This window comes from Canis lupus, chromosome 6 (genome assembly GCF_003254725.2).
Source record: "Canis lupus dingo isolate Sandy chromosome 6, ASM325472v2, whole genome shotgun sequence".
Taxonomy (NCBI): Eukaryota; Metazoa; Chordata; class Mammalia; order Carnivora; family Canidae; genus Canis; species Canis lupus.
The window spans coordinates 21552021-21577150 of NC_064248.1; the positions used below are offsets into that span (position 1 = coordinate 21552021).

Below are 25130 nucleotides of genomic sequence, written 5' to 3' on the forward strand. Positions count from 1 at the left end.
GTAAGAGAAATAGTGTACCTGTGAGTTTGATCCCTGTGTGAAGCCATACCTTTACTATCCAGTTATGTGAGCCAGTAGAGATCTCTCTGTCTCTGTCTGTCTCTCTTAAGTCAATCAGAATTGGGTTTTCTGTCACTTACAATGGAATTAATTCTACATGATACAGCAGTATTACTGTACTATTATGACCTCAGACAACATGCTCCCAAATTCACCAGAATAGATTGGGTCTTGCTGTTAACACAAACTCGGCACTCAGTACGTTTTTCACCCTCAGCGTGTGATCACAGAATGATGAATGATGATCCTTCATCCAAATGATGGGCATTTTAAGAATGAAGACAACATTGCCCTTTTCCAAATACTCGTGGAGAGCACGGACTAGATACAAGTCAGTAGCTTCACGCTCATGACCTTCAAGCAGCGGCCCCAGGGCTGGGATGGAAATTAGCTGAAACCATCATTTCAAATTTCAAAAGGTCACCATTTATGAATAGATTCTTTAATGTTCACCCCAAATCAGATGATAAGTCAGAAATGGAAGGAAAGGGGATGAAACAATAGGTATACACAGCTTGCTTTCCATGACCCAATAAACTCTATCTGTGCCCAGTTAGACTGGCGATGACCTCCTGGTGTTGCCTTCAGACTTTTAATATCAGTTACTCTGTCACACAGAGCCTCATCTAATAACCTTATACTGCTGTCTGTAATAGAATAGCAGAGGTTGGAATGTACATGTTCTACTGTTTCCTGATCAAAAAATACAGCGATGACTATGGGGAAGTAATTAGATAAAACATCCCTTATGAGTTCAAGATTAGTGTATCCAGTCACCCTCTTAACACCCCTACTTGAATGTTATATGGGAAGCTGCAAGTTCAACATGTTTGAAATCTAATTACCAGCTCCCCCTACAAATTCTCCATCAGTAGAAGGTGCCACCGTCCATTCAAAGGCTAATGCCAGAAATACGGGAGTCCCTTGACCTCATTTCCCCTTGCCCCTTACGTACAACAAAGAGGGAAGTCTGTTGATTCCAGTTTTTAAGCCTCTCCCAAAGTGACAGCCAATGTCTCTGTCACTACTGTCACTTCCCCAATAGGGAAATCCAGCATTGCTCCTGGATTATTGGATGAAGGACTCTTAACCGGCCTTCAAGTATTCTTCTCCCTCTCCCCCATCAACTGTCCACTCAGCAGCCAGAATGAGCCTCAAAAATGAAAACCTTATATGTCAGATTTTTAAACTTCCATTCTAAATGTTCCAAAGGATTCCTGTTGCTCTCAGGATAAACTTAATATACCTTCCACAGATCTGCATGACATGGCCCCTGTTATTCTTGGCATTCACCCCACCTGTGAATTTATACCCTTTTCTAGCCATTACTGAATGCTTGATTTTCTCTATGAAGCTGTGTTCTCTCTAGCCTTGAGGCCTCCATGCACGCTCTTTCCTCTTCTTGGAATACTAGCTCATTTGTCCATCTCTCTAACTCCCTTTCATCCTTCAGCTCTTGTGAGAGTTGTAATTTTTTCTTTTGGAAGGTGCTTCTCAGCCCAGGGTGGCAGCAGTTTGGTGGTTAAAGGAAAAAGGCATGGAGTTGTGTTGTTGTGAGTTCAATTTCTGTCTCAGATAATAACTAGATGTGTGACTTTGGGCTAGTTATTTAACCTCTCTGTTCCTAAGTTTTCTTATGTGCAAACTGGAGATGATAAGCATGGTCCAAAGGAACAAAAGTGATCGTGTAAATGATAGCATAGTAGCTGGCACATAAACTCTCAAACAATGTTAGATATTGTCACCTAACTTGCTATACATGGATGTTTGAAGGACTTTGCCTTTGGCTCTCTTATTTTTTGCAGACTTTTTGGAGGCTCTTATTCATACCCAAGGCTCTACCTTTGCCACTGACAATTTCCAAATATGTAATTTTTGGAATATATAATCATGCAAAATATATACAAAATATAATTTACAGAGGTGCCTGGGTGACTCAGTTGGTTAATAAGCATCTGCCTTCAGCTCATGATCCCGAGGTCCTAGGATCCAGGTCGCATCAGGCTCCCTACTCAGCAAGGAACCTGCTTCTTCCTCTCCCTCTGCTGCTTCCCCTGCTATGTTCTTTCTCTCTCACTGTCTCTCAAATAAATAAAATTAATAACCTAGAAAAAACCTAGAAAATAAAATATAATTTCCATATCAAACTTCTTGAGTCTTCTATTACTGGAGGTTTTTGCAATAACCCTGTGGCTTATCTCTCTGCTTCACTTTTATTTTTATTTTATTTATTTATTTATTTATTTATTTATTTATTTATTTATTATTTTATTTATTTATGTAAGTAGGCCCAGCATGGAGCTCAACATGGGGCTTGAACTCATGACCCTGACATTGAGACCTGAGCTGAGATCAAGAGTTGGATGCTTAACTGACTGAACCCCTCTCTCTGCTTCACTTTTAATCTCTAGAATCTGTTTCCACGTGGCACCTGACTATACTTTATGAATATCGGTTCAGAACATATCACTCCTCTGCTTAAAAGCCTTCCATAGCTTCCCATTATCTTCCAATCAGGTCTCTCAACCCCAACTGACATTGTTGACATTAGAGGCTGGATAGCTAGCTCCTTGTTGTGAGGGGCTGTTCTGTGCATTGCAGAATGTTTATCAATCATCCCTGGCCTCACCCACTACATGCCAATAGTACCCCACACCCTCACCTAAGTCATGGCAACCAAAAGTGTCACCAGACATGGTCAAATGTCTGGTGAACAAGACCATTCTGTGTTTAGAACCACTGCCTTAGTATAAGAACTCATGATACCTCATGATATTCTTCAAGGTCATTCCTGGGTCATTCCTGGCATCCTAAGAGCCAGGCTGGAGTCAGTTCCACTCAAGCCACATGGACGGAGGATGGAGTGATAGAGTTCCATGGTAGCCCAGAAAGCAGATCAGAATACGACCCAAAGAGGGGGTGGCAAACCAACAGACCAACAAGAACAGACATTCCTGGCAACATCCTCAAGCCTTCCTTCTACTTCTCATTTCTCTCTGCTTCTGGTCTGAAGAAATGCCTGTTCAATGGCAGCCTGGCAGTCACCTCCCTTCCCTAAGCTCTCCATCTTCATGCACAGGGTTCTTTAGTTATAGGCAGAGGGTAGAAAGTTTATAAATTCAAGCCCCCATCCACTAAAAACCTGAGGAATTGACCTTGACCATTTTCCTGCACTTTGCTTTGTCTCATAAGTGAAGCATCTCTCCGCAGATCCTGAGCCTGCAGCTCTTTGTGGAGTCATGGTTGAGCTTTGTTGGTGTTCATGAACAAAGACACAAGGCGCGATGAATCCTCCGGGCCCTGTCAGACTTTATACCAGCAGGGTTGCATTTTAATCAAAGGCACTGCTTTCAGCACTTGCTGGAACCTCACGTTGCCTTTTGCATGCCAGTGATGGCAGAACAATGGTGGAGCTTAGTTGCAGCTAAAGAGAACTCAGAGCAGAGAGACTGGAACATGGCAAGGGACTCTTTCATCTCCCAGCAGGGAAGATAAGCAAGAACTAGAAGGAAATCTTCTGACCAAAGTAACAAAAATGGCTCCTTCAGTTTGTCTCCTCAACCATTTGAATGAAGTTTGTCAACAGAATTTAAAATATAGCTGGTAGCAGGGATTCTTGAGGGTTTTCGTCCCAGGACTCCTTTATATTTGTGCAAATTATTGAGCTGTTGTTAACGTGGGTTATATTTGCCAATATTTCCAGTTCCAGAAAATAAAGCTCAGAAAACTTAAAAATATTTATTTTTAAAATTCATTTGCAAATAATGTTAAACCCAACTGCCTGTTAACGTAAATAACATATGTATATGAAAAATAACGATATTTTTCCAAAACCAAAAAGAAAAGTAGAAGAGTGGTATCTAATTTTACATTTTTGCAAATCTTTTTAATGTCTGGCTTAATAGAAGACAGATTCTCATATCTGCTTCTGGACTTGATCTGCTGCCAAATGTTTTGGTTGAAGCATAGGAAGAAAACCCAGCCTCACACAAATATGTGGTTGACAAAGACAAGAGTCTCTGAAAGCCTTTGAAGAGAATTGTGGACATTCTTCTCTGATACTACACCAAAACTCAACAAGCAATGGTTTTTTAAAGGCTGGTTGCAATGAGGAATCTGAAACCATATTAATTAACTTTTCATGCTCTTTTGCACACTAAAATCCTTGTTTTAAAGCTATATCTTGATGGAATCTTTTACACGGGGGTAATTTTTAACATCGTACACTGGCCATTTGGGAAATTGGTTCACTGAGTTATACAGGTCTTCCATTTTGGCACATTTCATGACACAATGTAAAAAAATCACATTCACTCAAGGGGGCAGACACAAGCAAAATTGCAATTTTCATTTGAAATCTTGAATTTTATCCTTGGCAATAGATGCCATCAGTGGCTTTCCTTGAAGTGACAGGCTCACTTAGCTCATTTTCGGGAAAATATCTGCCAAATATCCAAGCCTGAATAACCATAATTTGCCTGTCAGTCATTCTTTCAAGTAAATACGGTGTTTCATGGAAAAAATGCAGCTAGTTCAGCATGCAACTCAGTTGCACAAGTGGCTGTGCTAGAGACCAACGGTATGCTTTGGCTTGCCACCAAAGAGCTTTCTGTGTACTTCCCATTTTGTTATGTGTAAAGTACGAGATGTCATAAAATTTAAAAAGATTAATACTTTTTTACTGTTTCACCGAGGACCTTTCAAAAAGAAAGTAGCATTTTCTTTCACTGTGAGTGAGTGGCAGTAATGAATTCAGTGACAACTAGTGTATATTGGTGCCACTGTTTTTGTTGGAGCTCAGACTCCAGCAGTGTCACCCACTGCTGCTTTGGCATCATCAGTGCAGATGTCAACACCATGAAAAAGGCAAATCGTATCTTATTACTACTCTGAAATAGTTCTGACCTTGTAGACCCCCGTGAAATGGTCTTGGGAGGACTTCCTTGTCCCCCCAGGGTGAACAGAACATGCTCTGAGAACACTGCTATCACATCAGCGTTAAGGACCTCAGTTCTCAGACTTGAAACACTCAGGGTTGAATCCCACCTCTACCACTCACTAGTGGGATAATTTGAAAGTTACTGTCCTGAGTTCCATATGCTCATCAGCAAAATGGGTATAATACCCCATGGAGTTCTTGAGACAACTAAGTGAGATAATGCACGTAAGCCCTCGGTATGCAATTGCTCTTGTTATTTATTAAGGGCTAATCTTTCCTTAATGTGGCTTATCTGGGGGATATTCTAGAATACAGGTTCCCTAAGGTTTGGACCACTTCAGCAACCAGTATGAAAAGAATCAAGCTTAAGACATGTGACTAGAGACTGTGAATGTGATTCTCTAGTAGGGTCTCCAACAGCTGTATCACTGGCTTTGCCCCCAGAGAGCAAAGATGTGAAAATTTTGGGGGACTAAGCAGAATGGTGGTAACCATGTCCTGAAGGGTTCCTTGCTGTGGGCAGAATGATGTAGATGGGCAGATTCAGTCCAATCTGCTTGTCACAAGAAGATGGTAACAACCAACACCAAGTTAGTACTTGTATATGCCAGACACTGTTCTGTGTGCTGTACAAATATTAACTCATCAAATACTCATAGCAACCTTATGAGTAGGAAAATAATACTCCCATTTTACAGATGAAAGCTGAGACACAGGGAGGTGAAGTAGCATTGTTACACTGTTGTGCATTGTAATGCATTGTTGACCTGGGATTTGAGCCTAAGCAATCTGACCGTAGAGGTGAGCTCTTAACTACTATACTGTACTGAGAAAACAGAAAAAAGGGGGGGGGGGTGAGCGGGGGGGGGGAGGTACAATTTTTCCAGAAGATTCTTTCCTTTTTTTTTTTTTGAAGATTTTATTTATTTATTCATGAGAGACACAGAGAGAGAGAGAGAGAGAGAGAGAGAGAGGCAGAGACACAGGCAGAGGGAGAAGCAGGCTCCATGCTGGGAGCCCGATGTGGGACTCGATCCCAGGTCTCCAGGATCACGCCCTGGGCCGAAGGCAGGCTCTAAACTGCTGAGCCACCCAGGGATTCCCCAGAAGATTCTTTCCTCCACAACAGGACTTATATTTATTTTGCCCTCAAATGACCTGTTAAAAAAACCCTTGAGTCACTCAGAAACCCCAGGAAAAATGAAAACTCTACCAAAAAGTCCAAGAGTGACACAAATAAATATACGGCATGATTTTGAACAACTGGATAAGTGTTAGACAAAATTACTCCATTTGGACCTTTTGTTTGTTTTTTTGAATGGCTAGGAGACTGTGACATTGAAACCACAAAGAGAGAAAAAAAAAAAAAAAAGAAACCACAAAGAGAAAAATGAAGCCCTAGAAAACAACTTAGCTTTGCACTGAACATTCTCTACCTGATCATAATAATTTCATTGGCTTTCAAACTTCAGAATCCACCCATAGCCCCAACATGGGAGGCATTAGCACAGTTACAGAATCAAATGGAAACAGAATGAATTCTTGACAAAGAAAAAGCAAAAATACAACTAATGGGCATGGGCAAGTGGAAAGGGGAATGTGGACAGCATCATTCTAGAAAGTGGGAAGTTGAGACATCCTACTCAAGGTAGATGGGAAAACTAATAAAGATTTATGTTATTTTTAGAAATTGGAAAGGTAATCAATACCGAGGGTGAATGATTTAACTAAATCCTCACCTATTATGGCAGGAAGTCAATAGATTATAAATCAAGAAACAGAGGATAAATATGTTGTTTAGAGAAATAGATGTAACCACTGGAAGAATTGAATCAGAAATGGTTAAAAAGCCCTACGACCCAGCAATTGCACTGTTGGGGATTTACCCCAAAGATACAAATGCAATGAAACGCCGGGACACCTGCACCCCGATGTTTCTAGCAGCAATGGCCACTATAGCCAAACTGTGGAAGGAGCCTCCGTGTCCAACGAAAGATGAATGGATAAAGAAGATGTGGTTTATGTATACAATGGAATATTACTCAGCTATTAGAAATGACAAATACCCACCATTTGCTTCAACGAGGATGGAACTGGAGGGTATTATGCTGAGTGAAGTAAGTCAGTCGGAGAAGGACAAACATTATATGTTCTCATTCATTTGGGGAATATAAATAATAGTGAAAGGGAAAATAAGGGAAGGGAGAAGAAATGGGTGGGAAATATCAGAAAGGGAGACAGAACGTAAAGACTGCTAACTCTGGGAAACGAACTAGGGGTGGTAGAAGGGGAGGAGGGCGGGGGGTGGGAGTGAATGGGTGACGGGCACTGGGTGTTATTCTGTATGTTAGTAAATTGAACACCAATAAAAAAAAAAAAAAAGAAATGGTTAAAAAGGAAAAAAAAAAAAAACCCTTGCTCTGAGCAGTAGAACTTGGGGTGAAAGGGCATAAGCACCCCTGAGACACATGCTTGTCATTAAAAGCCCTTCGACATGATTTAATTTTAAAAATAATGTGCATGATTAAATGTCTTAATAAATTAAATGATACTTTTTAAAAGCTTTTCAGTAAATTGTGAAGAATTTGAACTGGAAGAGAAAAATATACCCTTTCTAATCTCTTTGATAGTATAGAACAGAAAGATGGGGAAATGATATTTATTGGACATTCACCAAATTGTAAGTAGCAGTTATCTGGGGGCAAGGGATGAGTATATAGATAGAGTACAGAGGAAATATTGCCTTGTCTGTTTTGTTTTAAAAGTTTATATTTAGAATGTGTTTTTGTATTACTTTTATGTTAAAAGAGTTTTAAGAAAATACAATAAGAAAAATATGCCACTGAAAAAGCATGACAAAAATCAAATATCCAGGCTTTTGTGTTTTTTTTTTAAGAGAGCTTAAAAATTTAAACAAAGAGAAATGTGTAGTCACTCGATTTGTCTCCATGGATTCCTAGAAGTAGGCTATTGTCTTGTTTTCCTTCCTGTCTGCTTAAGGATAAGAAACCAGGAGCTCTGAATTCATTTCCATTCCAGCCTCCAGCAGTTAGGAGAGGTCAGTTCTCCTCTGTGTAACCTATACGGCCTTTCAGTGCATTTGGCAAATATGTTTTGGGTATTTGTTGTAGGCCAGACCCTTTGGAGACATGTAAGCCCCTAAGAGAACATTCTGTGGCAAGCCTCCTCCCACCCTGACTAATCCAGGACTCCTACCTCATGTTCCAGGAGTATCCTGCTGCATTCAGATGGATGCAGTTTCTCAGCATTTTCCCTCTACATTTCTGAACTTAACAAAGATTTTTATTCTCTGCTGAATCCTCAGCACCTAGCATGTCTAGCACTTAGTAGGTGCTCAGTAAGGACATAGAGAGCAGAGGAGCCAGGCTGGAGTTCCCCCAGATGCAAATCACTCACTTCACACCCCTCCTATTGGATCTCTGAGAAGGGGGACCAGCATGGGAGTGGATGTCACCTGAGCTGGAGAAGGATGAGAATCTGAGTTAGGAGGGGTGGCCCACCGGGAAGGACAAGTCCAAGAACTTTGTAAAATTCAATAAACATCAGAAACTCCCATGACACTGTCATCCCCTCATCTCCTCACAGTAAGAAATGCAATACTGAAAACAATGGGAGGCCATGGGCTTGTTTTCAGGGGCAGAAGGAAGATGATGGTGAAGGGATGCTGTTCCACTGTGCCCAGTCTTCAAAAAAAAACACCAGGGCAAGATGAGGCAGAAACATTAAAGACTAGAGATGAAGTTCTTGCCTGTGGGAAGCAAGGGATGTCACAGGACAAAGCACTCCTTCCGTCAAGCAGCAAGTAACTCATTGAGAAGACCTAGATATGGCTAACTCAAGACCATGTCAGTCTTGGGCTCAAAGCATCCAAAGCCTTCCAGTTCACTCAGAGTCAAAGTCAAAGTTCTTACAACATCCTTCAAGGCCTTCCACAATCTGGGGTCTAGCCCCCTCAACCAACGTGCTCCCTCCTCTGAGCTCATCATCCTCTTCAGCTGCACTGGCTCCCTTGCTCCTTGAACACCCCAGCCATGTCCTACCCCTGGCTGGGCCTTTGTATTTGCTGCTTTTTCCCATCTGGAATGCTTTTTCCCCCTGAGAGTCACCTGGTGTGGTTCCTCATCTCCTTTATATCTGGAATTAAATGTCATCTTCTCAAGGAAGCCTACCTTAATCACACTATTTATAATTTCATCCCCCTTTGCACTCCAGTGCATCTTCGAGCTTTTGGACAGTTTGGGGGAAAGTCCATAGTCCTGGGCTGGGACTGTCCATTACCTAAACCAAAGGGATGACACTGCAGCTCAGCCCCCAGGATAAAACTGGAAAATCATCTTTGGGGGTGGCCCAGACTGAATTTTCCTTGGTTCAGACCTTATTATCTTTTGGAACCTAACCCTGCCATCTCCCCAGTGCTCAGGAGCTAAGCCATCACTCACCACAGAGTGAAAAAGCAGAGCAGAGCAATTATTATGCTGTGCAGCAGACCTTTGACTCAGATTAACATCATTGCCTCTTGATTTGATCTTTTTATTTTTCTCTAAACACTGAGAGCATTTTGATCACAAGCCAGATTTATCTTTGGTGAAAAGTAATATTTTGAAAAACCAGGACTTCCTTGAAGTATATATTTTAAGGCATTTTAAGCTGATAAACAGCTAATTGGTTTGCCATCCTGTAATTTGCGAAGGGTCACAACGATTTGTTGTAAATAATGCATCTGTATTAACTGCTGCATGCCAAAACCAATTTCCACAGGTGCCAGTAGAATTTTATAATAGTTGAGATGGTAGAGGATGCTTCCACAGTTACCCATGATTTTTGCAATCATTCTAACAGGTAGGTATTATTGTATTCCAAGGCAGCTTTGCATGATGCTGAATAGCATATGCTGCAGAATACAGAGTAGAGGAGATTCCATTTCCTAAACATGCAGGTAACCAAATATATATAGAATCTGAAGCACAAGGAATAGAAACAGTGTCTGCTGGATTTGCCCACAATATGTCCACACAACGTATATTTACTTTTTCTTTCCCCAAGTTTGTACCCAGAGTATTGAGGGAATTTTGAAATGAGACTACAGAACGACTCTGGGTAGTCTTTGAGGAAAAAAAATGGAAAATAAGAGATGGACAAATAATGTTGAGGTTTTCGAGACTGTGAAGTCAGACTTCCTCAAAATCCAGGCTACTGAATTACCAATAGTTACGGCAGAGATTATAGGGTATATTATTTTTAGAATGGTTTATTAGCACTTAAGCCCAGAATTGAGATTGGTAGTGATTAGCGTGGGTTCACTAGGAGAAGCTCAAGCAACAAATTCAATGGATATTTATTGAGCATCTACTATGCACCAGTTCAGCAAGATATGGTCGGTAGAGTATTTGGGTGGCAACAAGATTTTTGATATTTCTTACAACATGCAGGTTAAGTGGTAGATGTATAGTGTCAGGCTTCGCTTGTTCCAAACTCATCCCACTTGTCCACTTCTGACTTCTGCAAGTCCAAGGTCTCCAAGAACTAGGCCTGGTAGTACTTTGGTCTATTGCATAGCTAGTGGGCATTTGCGTTCTTCAAAGATGATTTTGACTCTCTGAGTGCTGCCTGAGTATCAGGCTGCGATCCCTAAGCCAGAAGTTGATTACTGCCTGACACAGACCCAAAAGCTCAAAGAAGTGAAACAAATGCTGTGGCCAAGTTTACTCCTTGGGAAGTGAGATAGCCACGAACCTAATGGCATCCCTAAGTTTGCAGACACCCAAATGCAATATAGAAAATGCAAGAATCTCCAATGGTTTGCTCAACTTGCATCTAATCAGAAACCCCTTAAGAAACTCTGCTCTTTTCACTTCCAAATGATTGGTGTTGCCATTTAAAGAAAATTTACATTTGATCTCCAGAGGTGGTGTTTCTCAGTAGCTCAGTGTTACAATATCTAAATCTTGTTAGCTTCACCATTTTTTCCCCAGACCTTGCTGGATTTGGAATAGAAATTGGGAAAGGTTGAGATAATTATTTTTCACAAAAATTCCAGTTGTTGAGTGGCTCAGAGCCAGTGACTGCCACCAAACCCTCCTTGACAGAGGAGTGAGCAGGCTGGAAGAGACAGAGACCCACTCATCAGGCCCAGGTCCTTCTATTAAGGTAGTGCTGTTGTGGTGTTTACGGTGAAGCTTCTGGAGATCACACTAGCAGGCGATCTAGCACAAGCTACTTCATTTCTAGGAGCTTCAGTCTCCCTGTGGGTGGAGCAAGTCTACTAGTAGAAAGGGGCTATTATGAGTTGCATCTGTTACACTAAGTGCTCATCCAAGTGCCTGGAGTACAGTCATGAAAGGCAGCACAGGGTAGGGTTGGAAGCCTAGATCTGCCTCTTACTATGTGCTCTTTGGGTCTCTGTTCTTTCATTTGTAAAATGGAGAGAATAACAATATCTACCTCCTAAAGATGTAACAAGGATCAAATGATATTTGCCAAGTGCCCACTTAGAACAGTGGTTGGTATATAGGACGTGTCTGATGGATAAACAAACAGACAAATGCATGCATGCTCGGGGGTTAGTCTGGAAATAAACGCTCCCTCTGCCCTAGCAATCATAGTTTGGCCCACAGAAGGTGTTCATTAATTGTCAGCTATTTATTATTTTCCTGGCACTTCTTTCTGGGGTTCTCATGGCCCAGCCTCTCCTGCAGCTTCCTTGGAAGTAGCCCCCTATAAGGATATGTCACCTGCTTACTGATTCCAGGAGGAACAGCAGACCTGCCCTGGAAGTGAGTCCTCTCATGCAGACCTCTTGGGCTGGAGAGCTACTAGCCCCGACTTTGCTGTTCATCAACATCATTTTGGAGCAAGCCTCTGTAGACCCTTAAAATGCAAATCAAATCCTGATAACCTTTTCTTCATCTATGCTTTCCTTTCTATTTTTCACCAGCTCCTCTTCTTCCTGCCCCCCAAAGTGTCAATGCCACTTAGGGTTTTGCTATTTTTCCTCTTCATACCCATTGGGTTTTCTCTGTCACTTCTTGTGTATTTTCACGTCTTCAATTCCCACCTATGTTTGGGTGATCCTAAGGTCATCCCAGCTTTCATCTCTGCCCTAGGTTCTACATTAGTGATTCTTAACATTTTCGGAGGATGAGACTCTCTCCATAAAAGCACCCGTTTCCATAATATTTTTCTTGAAGTTTCATAAGCATGCGGCACTTCATCCATGGAGCAAATAGAGGAGGACTTCTATGTAGGCTTCCAATACCAACTACCTCCTTTTTGGGGATGTCAATTTCTTTACCCTTACTTACTCGATGACCATGTCTGATCAAGTCTACTTCACCCTGTCTCTAGTGTCCTGTTCATTGTCATCAGAACACCAGATCCCAAAGTTTTCCCCTCTTGCCAGCCCCGACAGATGTTGTTCCCTGTGTACCTGGGCAGGGGGTGCATTTTCCTGGAGCCCTTTATGAGAGAAGGATCTCACTGACTTTCTTTCAACCTCTCCTTGTCTCAGGAAGAAAAGAAGAACTACCTGGGCAAAGGGCTAAGTGCATGTTTTCCAGGAAAGAGAAGAGGATTCACAGAATCCCTGCTCAGACGAAGAGTCTGTGATAAAGACGAAGAGTACAACCACCCCCCACCACCACAACAACCAATATTCTTGGGAAAACAAAGGGTACTTCTAGAAATAAAATGTTATTATAGATTCCTCCATGCCTCTCCAGTGAGATATAACAGGAGTTGGCAAACTTAACTTCTTCTGTAAAGGGCCAGACAGTAAATATTTTAGGCTTTGCAGGCCAAGCAGCAAAACTGAGGATACTATATGTTATACATATGTAACAAGAGAGAAAACAAATTTCCATAAAATTTTTATTGGCAACATTCAGAAGTTTGGATGCTGAAATTTGAATTTCTCATCATTTTTATATGTCACAAAACATTATTGGAGATTATTTAATTTTTTCAACTACTTAAAAATATACAAAATATTCTTAGTCTGTAGGTTGTACAAAAATAGTCAATAGGCTGAATTTGGCCCATAGGCTATAGTTTGCTAACCGCTGAGATACAGTTATCTATCACAGTGGATATACACCACTGAGTTTTCAACTTTAGAATTTTAGAGACCACATATGATGACATATACCGTTTATTGAAGAATCTCAAATTAGTGGAGTATGAATGTTTAACGGCTGTATTTTTAGCTTTCAACTGTGTTATATCCAATCTCTCATTTCCTTAATGATATTTTGGGCGGAGATCATAACTTTCTACTTACTTTTGGCTGTTAAAACTTCCATATTGCAATGCACTATCCCTGCGCATCCCCCTTTTAGGTTCTAGCACCTTCAGTGTGTTGTGGCAGGGAGCAGGAAGAAAATAAGGCCAAAATGTCACTTCGCTTAGCTGTGTGATGTTGCAAACCTTTACTGTTTATTGTTACTAGTTTCCCAGCTAACACTGATCATCAGGTTCTCTGTGTGGCAGGGGACATGTTGACTTTTTTTGTGGAGACACAAGCATTGATTATTGGAGAGCCCTAGGGGACCTTCCCACTGCAACTTCTCTCCCCAGTGTGGAATATCTGAGTCTGACTCACTTTCTTCCATCCCACTTTGGCTTCTGTCACTGGCAACTCATGTCCCCATGCGGCTGGACCTGCAGTTGAACCATACAACACCCTGTGAACATTTTTTAAAGGCCCTCCTCCCTTTGGATGGACTCAGCTTTGGGCCAAGGTTCATGGTTTGGGGAATGGAACAGGGGCCAACTCTCAAGACAGGGCAACATCTTCACGAACATCATGTAGCTCTGACCAGGGTCTTGTTGCCTAATGGGCTGCTCTCTTGGATGGGATAATGACCAAATGGCTCAAGTTCAGCTATTCACCACCAGATCCACACAGCCTACAAACTTCCCCATTCCACAAAGGCTGCCCCATTGCCATTCCCTCTGTCTTAGCCTCTTTACTGAAGTAGGCACACAAGCAGCGTCCATCCCAGGAATGTGATGCCAGTCTCTCTTTTCTGCAGGCACCCTCAATCTTTGTGAATGAGTCTTCTTGGGGCACAGGTAATTCACTGAGGAACCTCAAGTTTTGGGGAAAAAGGAAGGTGGTATAAGAAAGCTAGCTTGCCATTTGTCTTTGAAAATGGATATTGTCTAAAAAGGATGAGTTAAGAACTACTGGTCAATGCATTATTTAGAGGTATGAAGGAATAAAGGAGTTGCAATAAGTACAAAAGTAGAAAAAGTTGTAAGTGCTTGCTGCTGTGTTTCTTCATTTAACAGGTAAGGAAACTCATGCTCAGCGGTGAAACAACTTCCGAGGGTTTGCAGCCAGTAAACGGCAAGATCCAGCTAAGAACCCAGGTCTACCTGACCTCAAGACCCCTGCTGTTGTCTCATATTCTCTGTGGTCAGAGACCAATTCATAAATGACTAAAAGCCCATTTGCTCCTATAATGAAAAAGTGGGCTCTGGCAGGATTGTGTGGATGGAGGAAAAAGCAAAACGACTTTGGAGTTTTGTGGGCTTCTCTTTAACCTCAGAAACATTGCTTTCACTGGGGGTGCTTCCACATGTCAGAGTATAATTTTTAAATAGTTAGAAACATAATTTTCCTAAAATATACAATGCGCTCATGTCAAGTTTTATTCAACTCATCAATGAGAGAACTAGCAGAATGACAAAGCTAGTTCAAAGGAGGATGTTATATATATTTTTCAGGAAAAAAATTCTGAAGTAAGATTGTCAAGTTAGATGTAAAACTGATTCATGTCCTAGAGGGTGGCAATAAATCTACAACATTTGAAATTATCTCTTCTAATGAGCAGAAATAATTTGCACCTCTAATGAGCAAATTTATGTGCATCTTTCCAAGCTCTCTACAAGTAGCATCTAACTATACCACTGGCCCTTTATCTATAATAAAACAAATAAAATTACATTCCACCAAAGAATCAGATGACTCCCTCAGTAAGATTGTCAGACATGGCTCTAAGAGAACAAACGACAGAGTCCCCTTTCTTTGCGTATTTTTTTCCCTTGATGCACGCTAGTAACCCACACACGTCACCATGTTAATAACCCACACTGCTTCCCCAACCTTGGAATGTTGATCACTTGCCTTTTTTCTAATCCAGAAGATGAAATTTCAAGTGACAAAGTAAACAATTATTTTCAAATCATCTGCTTCTTCAAATGGGTAGAATCTTAGAGTCAAAAGGCAGGGGGCTAGAGTTGAGGTAGGAAACAGAGGAGTAGGTCTTTTCCACCAATGATAGAACTGGGAATAAGATTCAGAATATTTAATCACAGGTAGGACTGTGAGACTAGCCAGTCAGAATGGATGCTTCCATAGGGCTGGGCCAGGATCCTGATGGCCCCTGCTGGGTCAGGTCTTAACTCTTTACTGGAAAATCTCATAGATGTCTGGGAGGTTCCAGAATAGGCTAGGGTAACTATAGTGGTGGCGGGAGGGGGAGGGTTGATTGGGGACTTGGGCCAGATGCTGTTTACCAAGAAGTAGGAAAGTATTTCAACATTTTAACAAGCAATATGGCTATACAGACATGTTCTGGTTGAATGTTATCATGTTCACACCTCAACCTCTGCCACCTCCCCAGTCCTGACTGGTCTCACAAACACAGGCATAGTCATTCACCCACATCCTGCCTTAAGATTCCAGTCCACTTCTCTCCTCTGTTTGCCTCTTGGGCTTTAGAGGCAAAGAGGAACCATGCAGGGAAAGGAACAGGGAGGAGGTCAAGAGTAGGGAAGAAAGAGCATTCTGCACGCACGTCTAAGGGAAAGTGCAGCATCAGATCTAGGAGTGGAGAAGTGACTACTTGGTAGTGTTCCTAAGCTCTGGAGGTAGAGCAGTGCTCCCAATGGACAAGGATCCCTGTCCTTATCTTCTATTGGAGGGAGATAGGAAATATGAAAAATATGAGTTACCATGTGAGAGCACCCAGCACAGGGCTTGGCACATAGGAAATACTCAACAAATGTTATGTCCTTCTCTTATCCGTGTCCTTAATCACATCTCTGCAGCTTCCCCGAAGGCTTCTGAACACATAAATAAAGCTGCAACCCCATCTGGCTGAAAAGAGTCAACCATCTGGAGATTTGGAAATATGGGGGAACTTCTAATGACTGGCTAATTTTTTTTTCAGTTTTTCAGACAGATGTTTGATGCCATTCAGGCCCATCTGTAGCAGAAATAGCAGTTTATTGAGACTCTTTTCCATAATTTTAAGCTCCTTGTCCTAAAAGCTAAGTGGACTTTATTTTCTTAGTATTTTCTTAAAAAATGATTTGAAAAAGTGATCATTGGCTAATGGAGAACAATTCAGGAATAAAATATGGAAATATCAGACCCTTGGATTAAAAAGACCTTTAAACTGGCAGCCCATGGGTCAAATTCAACAATGAGGCAGGTTTGGCTTGGCAGGCAGTGTGTCTTTATTTACTTTTAAATTTTATTTTATTTATATATTTTTAAAAGACATTAGTTTTTTAAAAGATTTTATTTATTTATTCACAAGAGACACACAGAGAGAGGCAGAGACACAGGCAGAGGGAAAAGCAGGCTCCCTGGAGGGAGCCCGATGCCAGACTCAATCCCAGGACCCCAGGATCATGACCCGGGCAGAAGGCAGACGCTCAACCACTGAGCCACCCAAATGTCCCAGACAGTGTGTTTTTAAAAAGTTAATTTAGTTGCCCACATTTTAAAAATCAAGAGATTTTATACCTGGCTTTTTAATATTTGGAATATCGGGATAAATTTGGTACACGTTTCCCAAGAGTAAAAATCAACTCAAGTCACATAGCATTTGTCCCTTGGATAGGGGCTTGTGCTCTCTGGTTTGCCTCAGGCCCCACTATTCTCTATTGTTCTCCACTCTGAGACCGTGTTTCAGCTACCAGGTATCTTTTTAAGTGCAGTGACTTCTCCAACCCCCTACCCCCAGAATTGAGTTAAGAGGACAGTGAAATGCTTGTTTCAACTGCTACATTACCTGCCTTGTCCACATGGACATTTGGATTTGTTTACTCCTAATCTTATCTGAAGCTTTCATTTCAGAATTGGATAAACTAAGGCCCAAAGGAGGAAGATATATGCACAATTCACATAACTCGTAGTGACAGAAGTGTGATGAGTACTCAGGGTTCCTTGTTACCAGGCCAGTGGTCTTTCCATGATGTAAATACGTCACTTTGCTCATGTCTAGGACTTCAAGGGGTCTTCTTAATGAGGGAACCATACATTGAGCATGTTCTCATTCAAATCCACATGCTGCCATTGAAAACACACAGCAAGTTGGGACCCTACTTTGTGAATGCCTCGTGTGCTTTCCAGATAATGAGTCAGGCATTCGTTCTGCTTTCTGAGTGTGGGTGTCTCTACATAGGTCGATTGTTTCTTCATTCAAAATCTGTCCTTTGCTGTCTCTGAATTTGTTCCTGTCTGATGTCGCCTGCACCCCTGCAGACATTGCACAGGCATGCTGAGTGTTCGGGGACCTGAAGCTTCTGTATGGAAAAACCCATGTGTCTGGGCATTCTCACAAGCTAATGTTTGTACCAGTAGCAACCTATCCACCGGAGCACGAATTCATGTTCTTAGCAAATGCTCCCAGAAGCAACATGGCTTAGGTGAGGTAGTGCCTGCTGGGTTTAGGTATGTGACCTCAGGCAAGTCATATAATTTCTCTAAGGCTCAGTTTCTTCACCAATAAAATGAGGATAATAATAATACTGATTTAAATGAGCTCCTTTGAAGAGGAAAAAGTTAATTTTTCAAAATTGTTAGAACAGTGCTAGCAATTATATATGTACTAAATATAAATGATATTCTGGGGAGTTAAAGAAATAAAAAACCCTTCTCTTGCTTGAGTGATGTGATCCTTCTTAACACATGTAATTGTTGCCAGCTCCATTGTAAATACTTAATATATGTTAGCTTAAACATCAGAATTGCTTGGAGGAGTTTCAGAAAATTCAGATTCCAGTGATCCACCACAGACCTACGGAAGCAGAGAATCTAGTTGTGAGGCCTAATTATCTTTTTTTTTTTTTAAAGCTCCCCATGTGATTCTGATGACTGGCCAAGTTTGGGAACATTGATGTAGTTTCCTTATTCCTGAATATCTTTGGTGGTGGAGAACCCATACCACCTAAAGCTCCCTATTCTACATTGCATGGTCATTTATACTGAGGCAAAAATTGTTTTCCTCTCACTCTTACTTCTACCCCCTTGAGGCCACATAGAACATTTCAAATCTCTTTCCCATATGACAACTCTTCAGATATTTTCAGACAGCTGTCATGTCCCTCCTGACCATTCTCTTTTGGACAAAACCGCCACATTCTCTCATGGCTCTTTAAAAAGTATGGGTGAACAGACTTTGCTAATTTGATATCAGAAAAACAACTGAGCTATAAGACCTCCAGTTATCCTTTGACTCTAAAGGACCAGAAAAATGATGATGTTGAGACTCTAGGAGACGGGATATACTGAATAAGAGATGATTATACACCTTTAATCCAGAGGATGGGGTCTGCCTATTGCATGCAGGAAATCAGAGGTTCCTTGAAAATTCCTTGAACACTTGATATATTCAGTACATGAAGAAAAATCTTGGTTTCAGATTCCAGCCAGGCCCATCTAGGTGCTGGTTCTATGGGTGTGCATACAGCTTAAGATTCATTGTGACTCATTAAAGTTACTGTATATAATACTTCAAAAAATGTAAAAAACAAAACAAAAACAAAAACCTGGCTGAGTCAAATTGTATGAAGACTGCAACATATTTTCTCAAAAGAATTCACCTGACCAAGAACATATCTTAGATTCATCCAGTTCCATCTTGATTCAAATTCTCACTTCTCCCACTAAGCCCACAGAATGCCTGGGTGGGGTTCCAATTCCTTGTACAAACTGTGGGTGTAGGACATGATGTTGGAGAGAAGAGAAACCATCAGTTGAGAAATTCTGAGAAAGGATTTAGGCATTTTAGGCCCTATTGGGGGAAGCCAAATTTGGTTTTTAATTGTACATTCCCAGGTTTTGTTCCAAGAGGTGCAGAAGAACTGGAAATAACGGAAACACGATCTACATATATACCTCGTCTGGCTCAGATTTTTTATGCCATCCCTAGAACCATATAGACAACAAAGCATCCACCAAATCACAGCTTTACAGAAGGTAATTCAATTCTTTGTTGTCAATAGAGTAAAGGGAATTATAGAATTTCCCCAAGGTAAATGACTTCACCATATCTGATCACCAATGATTACAAATATTAGATTTTTATCAATGTTTGGGAAATAATTGTTCTAAAATTTCCATTGGTACACTGGATAAAATAAGAGCTTTGGATAGTGCTAATTCATGATCACCTATTCCAAAGTAATCATTTCCCAGATTGATAAGAAAGGGTTGGAGTAGGCAAATGTCTTAGCCAAGGTCACACAGATAGTTTGCAGCATTACCCAAGTCTTCTGACTTCAAGTACAGTGATTCTTGTTGCATTTAAAGTAGTCTTTTCCTACCTGGGATTCCCACCAGTTGCAAATTTGTGTTGGAAACAGAATCAACTGTAGTAGTGCTACAGTCGGGAGAGCAGTTGTTCAGAGTGTCAGGACATGGGAAGAAGGCCAGGGAATGATGCAATATTACACTAGCAAGTGATGTCATAGCATGATTTCCTAAGTGATTTACATAAATGCAAGTTCTCAAAAAGCCCTGACAAATGCCAGCCAGTGGGAATGCAGGCATGGAGAACCAATGGCAAACAGGAGAGGGGAACATATAGGAAACCCAGATTTCCTTGCTCATCACAGTAACAAGCTTCACAGATTCCTCAGAAGCCTGATAAAACTCCCTTCTGCCCCTCTAATCCAGTGCCTTCCCTCAGGCACATAAGCTTGAAAGAGCTTTGATTTTCTTCTCTATCTTTCCATTTACTACCACTGACATTCAGTCATTGCCCAGTGATGCTGAGAGTGACTTCTTGTGTAGTGAAAGCGAGTTTAATAGTGAGACAGTCTAACCAAGAGCTTCACATTCTGAAAATTGGTCTGCCCTCTTCATCATAATTTAGAGCAAATTCTCAATTTTTAAAATTAGAAGCTGTAATTTTTGGAGAATCAATCGTATGCAAATGTCATGGAAATATATTTGTTGAGTTTGGAGAGGACTTAAGAAAGAAGACAGGTGGATACCAAATACGAACACTTCAGTTTTGTTTTGAAACATGTATTAATAAAGAAGTTTTGTTAAAATGTGTGTGTGTAGGGGTTCACATACGTTTGTCTGGTTGGCAATGTAAGTTCATGAAAATATCTACTTAGACCAAACTCAGAAGAAACTGCTAAGACTGTGTTAGAAATAAGGAAATAGCTCAAAATGTGCCAGCCTAGGTCACAGTCTGCCTGTCTCTGTCCCTCTGTCTCTTCTCTCTCTCTCCCTCCCTCCCTCTCTTTCTCTCTTCCTTCCTCTCTCTTCTTCCTTCACTTTCCCTCCCCTTCCACCACTAAAATGCAATTAAAGCAGAGCCAAAGACCCCATCTCAAGCCACAAATCAAAGCAATTCACAATATGCTTAGGAATTTTGGATTTGAAGACTTTGCTCAACTGCAGAAGCTGCCTAGAGTGCCACAAAATCTCATCTCATGAAGCTTAAACCAAAAACAACCAACAAGACCAAACCTCTTCATCCCACACAGCATTAGTCTTGCTGGGAACAATCTGGGCATCTGCACATTCTCAGCAAAAATTCAAACTATTCATCTTTCCCCATCACTGCCTCCATTTCCCCAAACACCTACTGGAATATTAGAATATCAGAAACTGCATTATTTGGGGCCATTGAGAAGAATTTGTAAATACCTTCTAGGCAGCAGGTCCTCCACAGCCCCGAATGGGTCATTACTTCTTCATTCTTCCTGCTGGTTTCATTATCACTTGTAGATTTAGTCCTGCACACACCTCTGGAATATAACCAGTAGTCCGTGCCCACTGCAATGGTCATTAAACTAAAAGCTGCGAAGGCTCCCACAGTGGTGATCAACATCTGGATACCTCTGTCACACATCCTCATAATTCTTCATGGTACTCTGGATGGCTGGGGGTTGGAGGGGTAGGTTCAATGCCAGAGGGGAAAATCACTCTGCAGCTGGGTAACCTAGGGCAGGCTCTTCCAAAAATTCGGGTCTCCTTTTGTCAGCATCCACAGAGACTTTAGGAAAGCTGGGATTTCCTGTCTGGAGCTCTCTCCGGTTCCCTGGGTCGCCTATGGCCCTTGGAAGGGTGCAGGCTCCAGGGGGTTGGTCCACATCACTGCTGCCTTCTGAGGATCCCTGGGTTCCTTTCATTCCTCAGGAGCTTGGTAAAGATGAGGGTCCGTGCAGGGCATGGCTCCAGAGCCTGGAGCTGCCAGTTCGGTTTGAGATGCGCCTGGCTCCTCACAGCCTCGGGAGACTCAAGGCAAAGAAATCCAGAGAGGTCTATGTGTGTGTGTGTGTGCGTGCGTGCGTGTGTGTGCGAGCGCGTGTGCTGGGGGTGAGGGCGGATGGCAAAAAATAGCACTGCTGGGAGGCGAGTCGCTGAGAAGAGTGTTCATTGCTTCCCCAGCCTCCCAGGAAAGCTCTCCGCCTGCTCCTGACACCCCCGCTCAAACTGGAGAAAAGACAGAGTCCTGGGGAGGGGGCCGGGCGGTTTCATCGGAGGGCAGAGGTCCGCGGTGCTGAAGGGACAGCTCCCGCCTGTTGCCCCGCCTCCGCCTCCCTAACGCCCAGGCGTTGGGTCCGTGGTGCTGAAGGGACAGCTCCGCTCCTGCTGCTGCTGCTGCTGCTGCTGCTGCTGCTGCTGCTGCTGCTGCACCCCCGCCTCTCTAGCCCCTGGGCTTGAGACCTGGGGTGCTGAAGGGTCGCACCTCCCTCCAGCCGCCCTCCCCCCGTCCCTTTCCAGGCCAGCTAGCCGGCTCGGCTCTGCCTAGTCAATCCCACGCTCAGCGCAAAGTTTCCGGAGCCCAGGGCAGTCAGCGCCCCGGCTCGGCTCGTCGGCGCTGCAGCATCACCCTGCTCCTCCGCTCCCGGAAGGGTTAAGGAAAGGGGAAGGGGAAAGAAGCCCGCAGCGCACTCTGGCGCGCTCTCAGCTCCCACCCAGCGCGGCTCCCCCCCCCCCCCCCGCCCCCCAACCCCCGAGCCAGGCAAGTTTGCCTTTTGCTGCGGGCTCCGCTGGAGCCCACTGGGGAACACCGAGTCTTCTTAAAGGGACCGGCGACTCCGGGCGACGGATCTGTGTCTCACTTGGGCGGGTAAAAAGTGTTGTCACAGGCACATCTGTGTATAGTCTGTCTCAATTTGGTTCCCCAGAAAACAAGCCAATATGTCTACCCTCCTTTTTCTGGAGCTCTGGTTTACACCGGAGACAACGTGCTCAGATCAGACCCGGAACTGTTCATATACATATGATCATGTATTCCTAAAAGACAGAAGGAGCTGTGTGTATGTAGACTCTGCTGTACGCATATCACAGATTCGGGGCGACAGGTTGTGAGATGCTGGTATCTGAATCCACTTCATATATTGCAGCATCCTTATATTTGTGTAGACTGCAGGTTGATGGATTCAAGGTGGGAGAGTCCGCGAAAATGTCAGGTTCTTTCCAAAGGTCCCTGGAATGTTCATTCGTCAACATCTTTTTCTAAGTGAGACCGTGGAGCACGTGAAGTTAGGTCTGCTTTTCTTGTTAGTCCAAAGTGCAAATGCCATTGCACACTTGAAAGCTAATGAGAGTCTCCCTTTGGAAATAGTCGATGTTGCAAAGGATCAGCACTTGACCATCTGTCTATTACTATGTGTTCTGGCATATACATGGCATATATACTGAGTTGAATAGGGATAGTCCACAGAATGGCTTTATTATTATTATTATTATTATTATTATTATTATTATCCTACGGCATAATAGAAGGGATACCCAGAGGCCCGGTGTTTGGAATTGAGGCTGCTTGGGTTGTTTCTGAAATGTTTCCACTGCCAACTGTCATGTTTGAGTGTTATTGAACTGGACAAAAATATAATGGAAGGTAATCACAGACACATATAGTCCCCTGGTGCCATCTCTGGCTCTGTGAGCTTCTATAGAGAAGACTGAGTAGCAGCAATGTATTGAAGAGTTCTCAGATGTAGATCACAACTTCTTGGTGACTTTGTTACTTTGCGTGTGTGTATGTGTTCAGGTCACTTGATTCTTGGTGTTAAATAAACATACCTGTGCATACATAGGTTTGAATATACAGTCATGGTGTGACTGTTTACATGTTAACCTGCACTGTGTTCAATATAGTTATGAGTTCTGAATGGCTGCGAATTAGTTGCAGAAGAAAAGGATGTATGCAAATATATGTTTGTACCTGTAGGCAGTGTTGTGGACCATGTGGATATGTTTACTGCAAATGCATGGCTGTGTGCATGGGTGGGCATGCATGTTCGTGTCCAGGTATAGTGTATGTTTGTGCTCCTACATTCATTTAATTGCATATGCATACGTCATGGTTCACAAGTACTGTTTTATGGGCAGGAAGTAGAAATATGAAAAATCTGCCACATAACCAAAGTGGAACAGATAAACTCGGGCCCAGAACCATGGCTAACCTTATCCCCAAAGAACAGGAGACAATGAGGGGAAGGTATTCAAGGCCTTCTATAAGTTACTTAATTTTTTTTCTTTTTTTTTTAATTAATTAATTAATTATTTATTTATTTATTTATTTATTTATGATAGTCAGAGAGAGAGAGAGAGAGAGAGGCAGAGACACAGGCAGAGGGAGAAGCAGGCTCCATGCACCGGGAGCCCGATGTGGGATTCGACCCCGGGTCTCCAGAATCGCGCCCTGGGCCAAAGGCAGACGCCAAACCGCTGCGCCACCCAGGGATCCCCTTAATTTTTTTTCTTAAAAGAGAAAATTTATTTCTTATTAAAATGTTCTGCTTTGGGGGATTCCTGGGTGGCTCAGCGGTTTAGCGCCTGCCTTCAGCCCAGGGCATGATCCTGGAATCCCAGGATCGAGTCCCACGTTGGGCTCCCTGTATGGAGCCTGCTTCTCTCTCTGCCTGTGTCTCTGCCTCTCTCTCTCTCTCTCTCTGTGTGTGTGTGTTTCATGAATAAATAAATAAAAATCTTTAAAAAATTGTAAAATGTTCTGCTTTGACTTTTTTTTTTTTTTTTAAGAAAAAATGTCTGTAACTTGGAGATAAAGTTGGTCTTTCCTGGGAGGTGTTATTAAATTAGTGAAATTTTCCTTCCCTCCTCTTAGAAACTTAAATAATGTAAAATAATCTTAAAATGACCAAAACAGCCATGGAAGAGAAAGGTCTTTTCTCAAAGCAGGACCATGTAGATGGAAGGTCAATGGGCTTTGGGCTTTGGGCTTAGGGAGAGTAGTAGAGCTCCAGTCACTCCATTCACCAGACCTGTGGTAAAATGAGAGCAGCTTCACCTCCACCTCCACAGCTCTGTAATATAAACCCGGAGAAACAAGGTGCTGTACCCAGGAGGTCCAGCATAAGGAATTGGGTAACCAAGTAGGATAGTGTGGAGTAGGGGGAGGAGGGTCAGGAGCTCACGCAGATGGAGGTGATCATTGTAGGTCAGGATGTAGACAGTTTTTCTGAAGGCGAGAAAGGGACATCTGTTATAAGATGGAACGTTGTACTGAGCCTTTGGCTTAATGAGGCAGGATTACCCTTTTGCAACTTCTGCTCACGGCCAAAGCTGATCACAGAACGTGGGAAGTCCTGAACCTGCATTTGGAGCAAGTCAGAACACCTGTCTGGAGTGGGAGTGCGGAGGTAGGGAGGCCATCGGTTGGTTCCCCATGATGACTCCCAACTTACTAGGGGGTGACCTCATCCTTTCATTCAATTGAATGTGTAGGCGGCTGTACCGGGGTGTGTGGAATCGGCTAAGCCTAGATTTAATTGCTCATTTCTACCACTAGAGGGCTCTTTCACCAGATCGATCCGGGACCCAAGAGATTCAAAGCAGTGATCTTCTTGCAGTGATGGGGCCAGGCTCTCTTTTTGCTGACAAACC

The 25130-nt window shown here is 42.5% G+C and overlaps 1 protein-coding gene across 2 annotated transcripts in view; it reads right to left on the bottom strand.

Moving 5' to 3' along the window:
* The window catches only part of CACNG3 (calcium voltage-gated channel auxiliary subunit gamma 3), an 85364-nt gene extending 63195 nt beyond the window's left edge, over positions 1-22169 (bottom strand). The window contains exon 1 of one of the 2 annotated variants that reach the window (XM_049111281.1): positions 20919-22169. In XM_049111281.1, coding sequence (XP_048967238.1) covers positions 20919-21129 — 211 coding nt within the window. In that variant the 5' untranslated portion in view covers positions 21130-22169. The remainder of the gene's footprint in view (positions 1-20918) is intronic. The other variant, XM_025416161.3, reaches the window with a different exon arrangement.
* Between the last annotated feature and the right edge of the window lie 2961 nt (positions 22170-25130).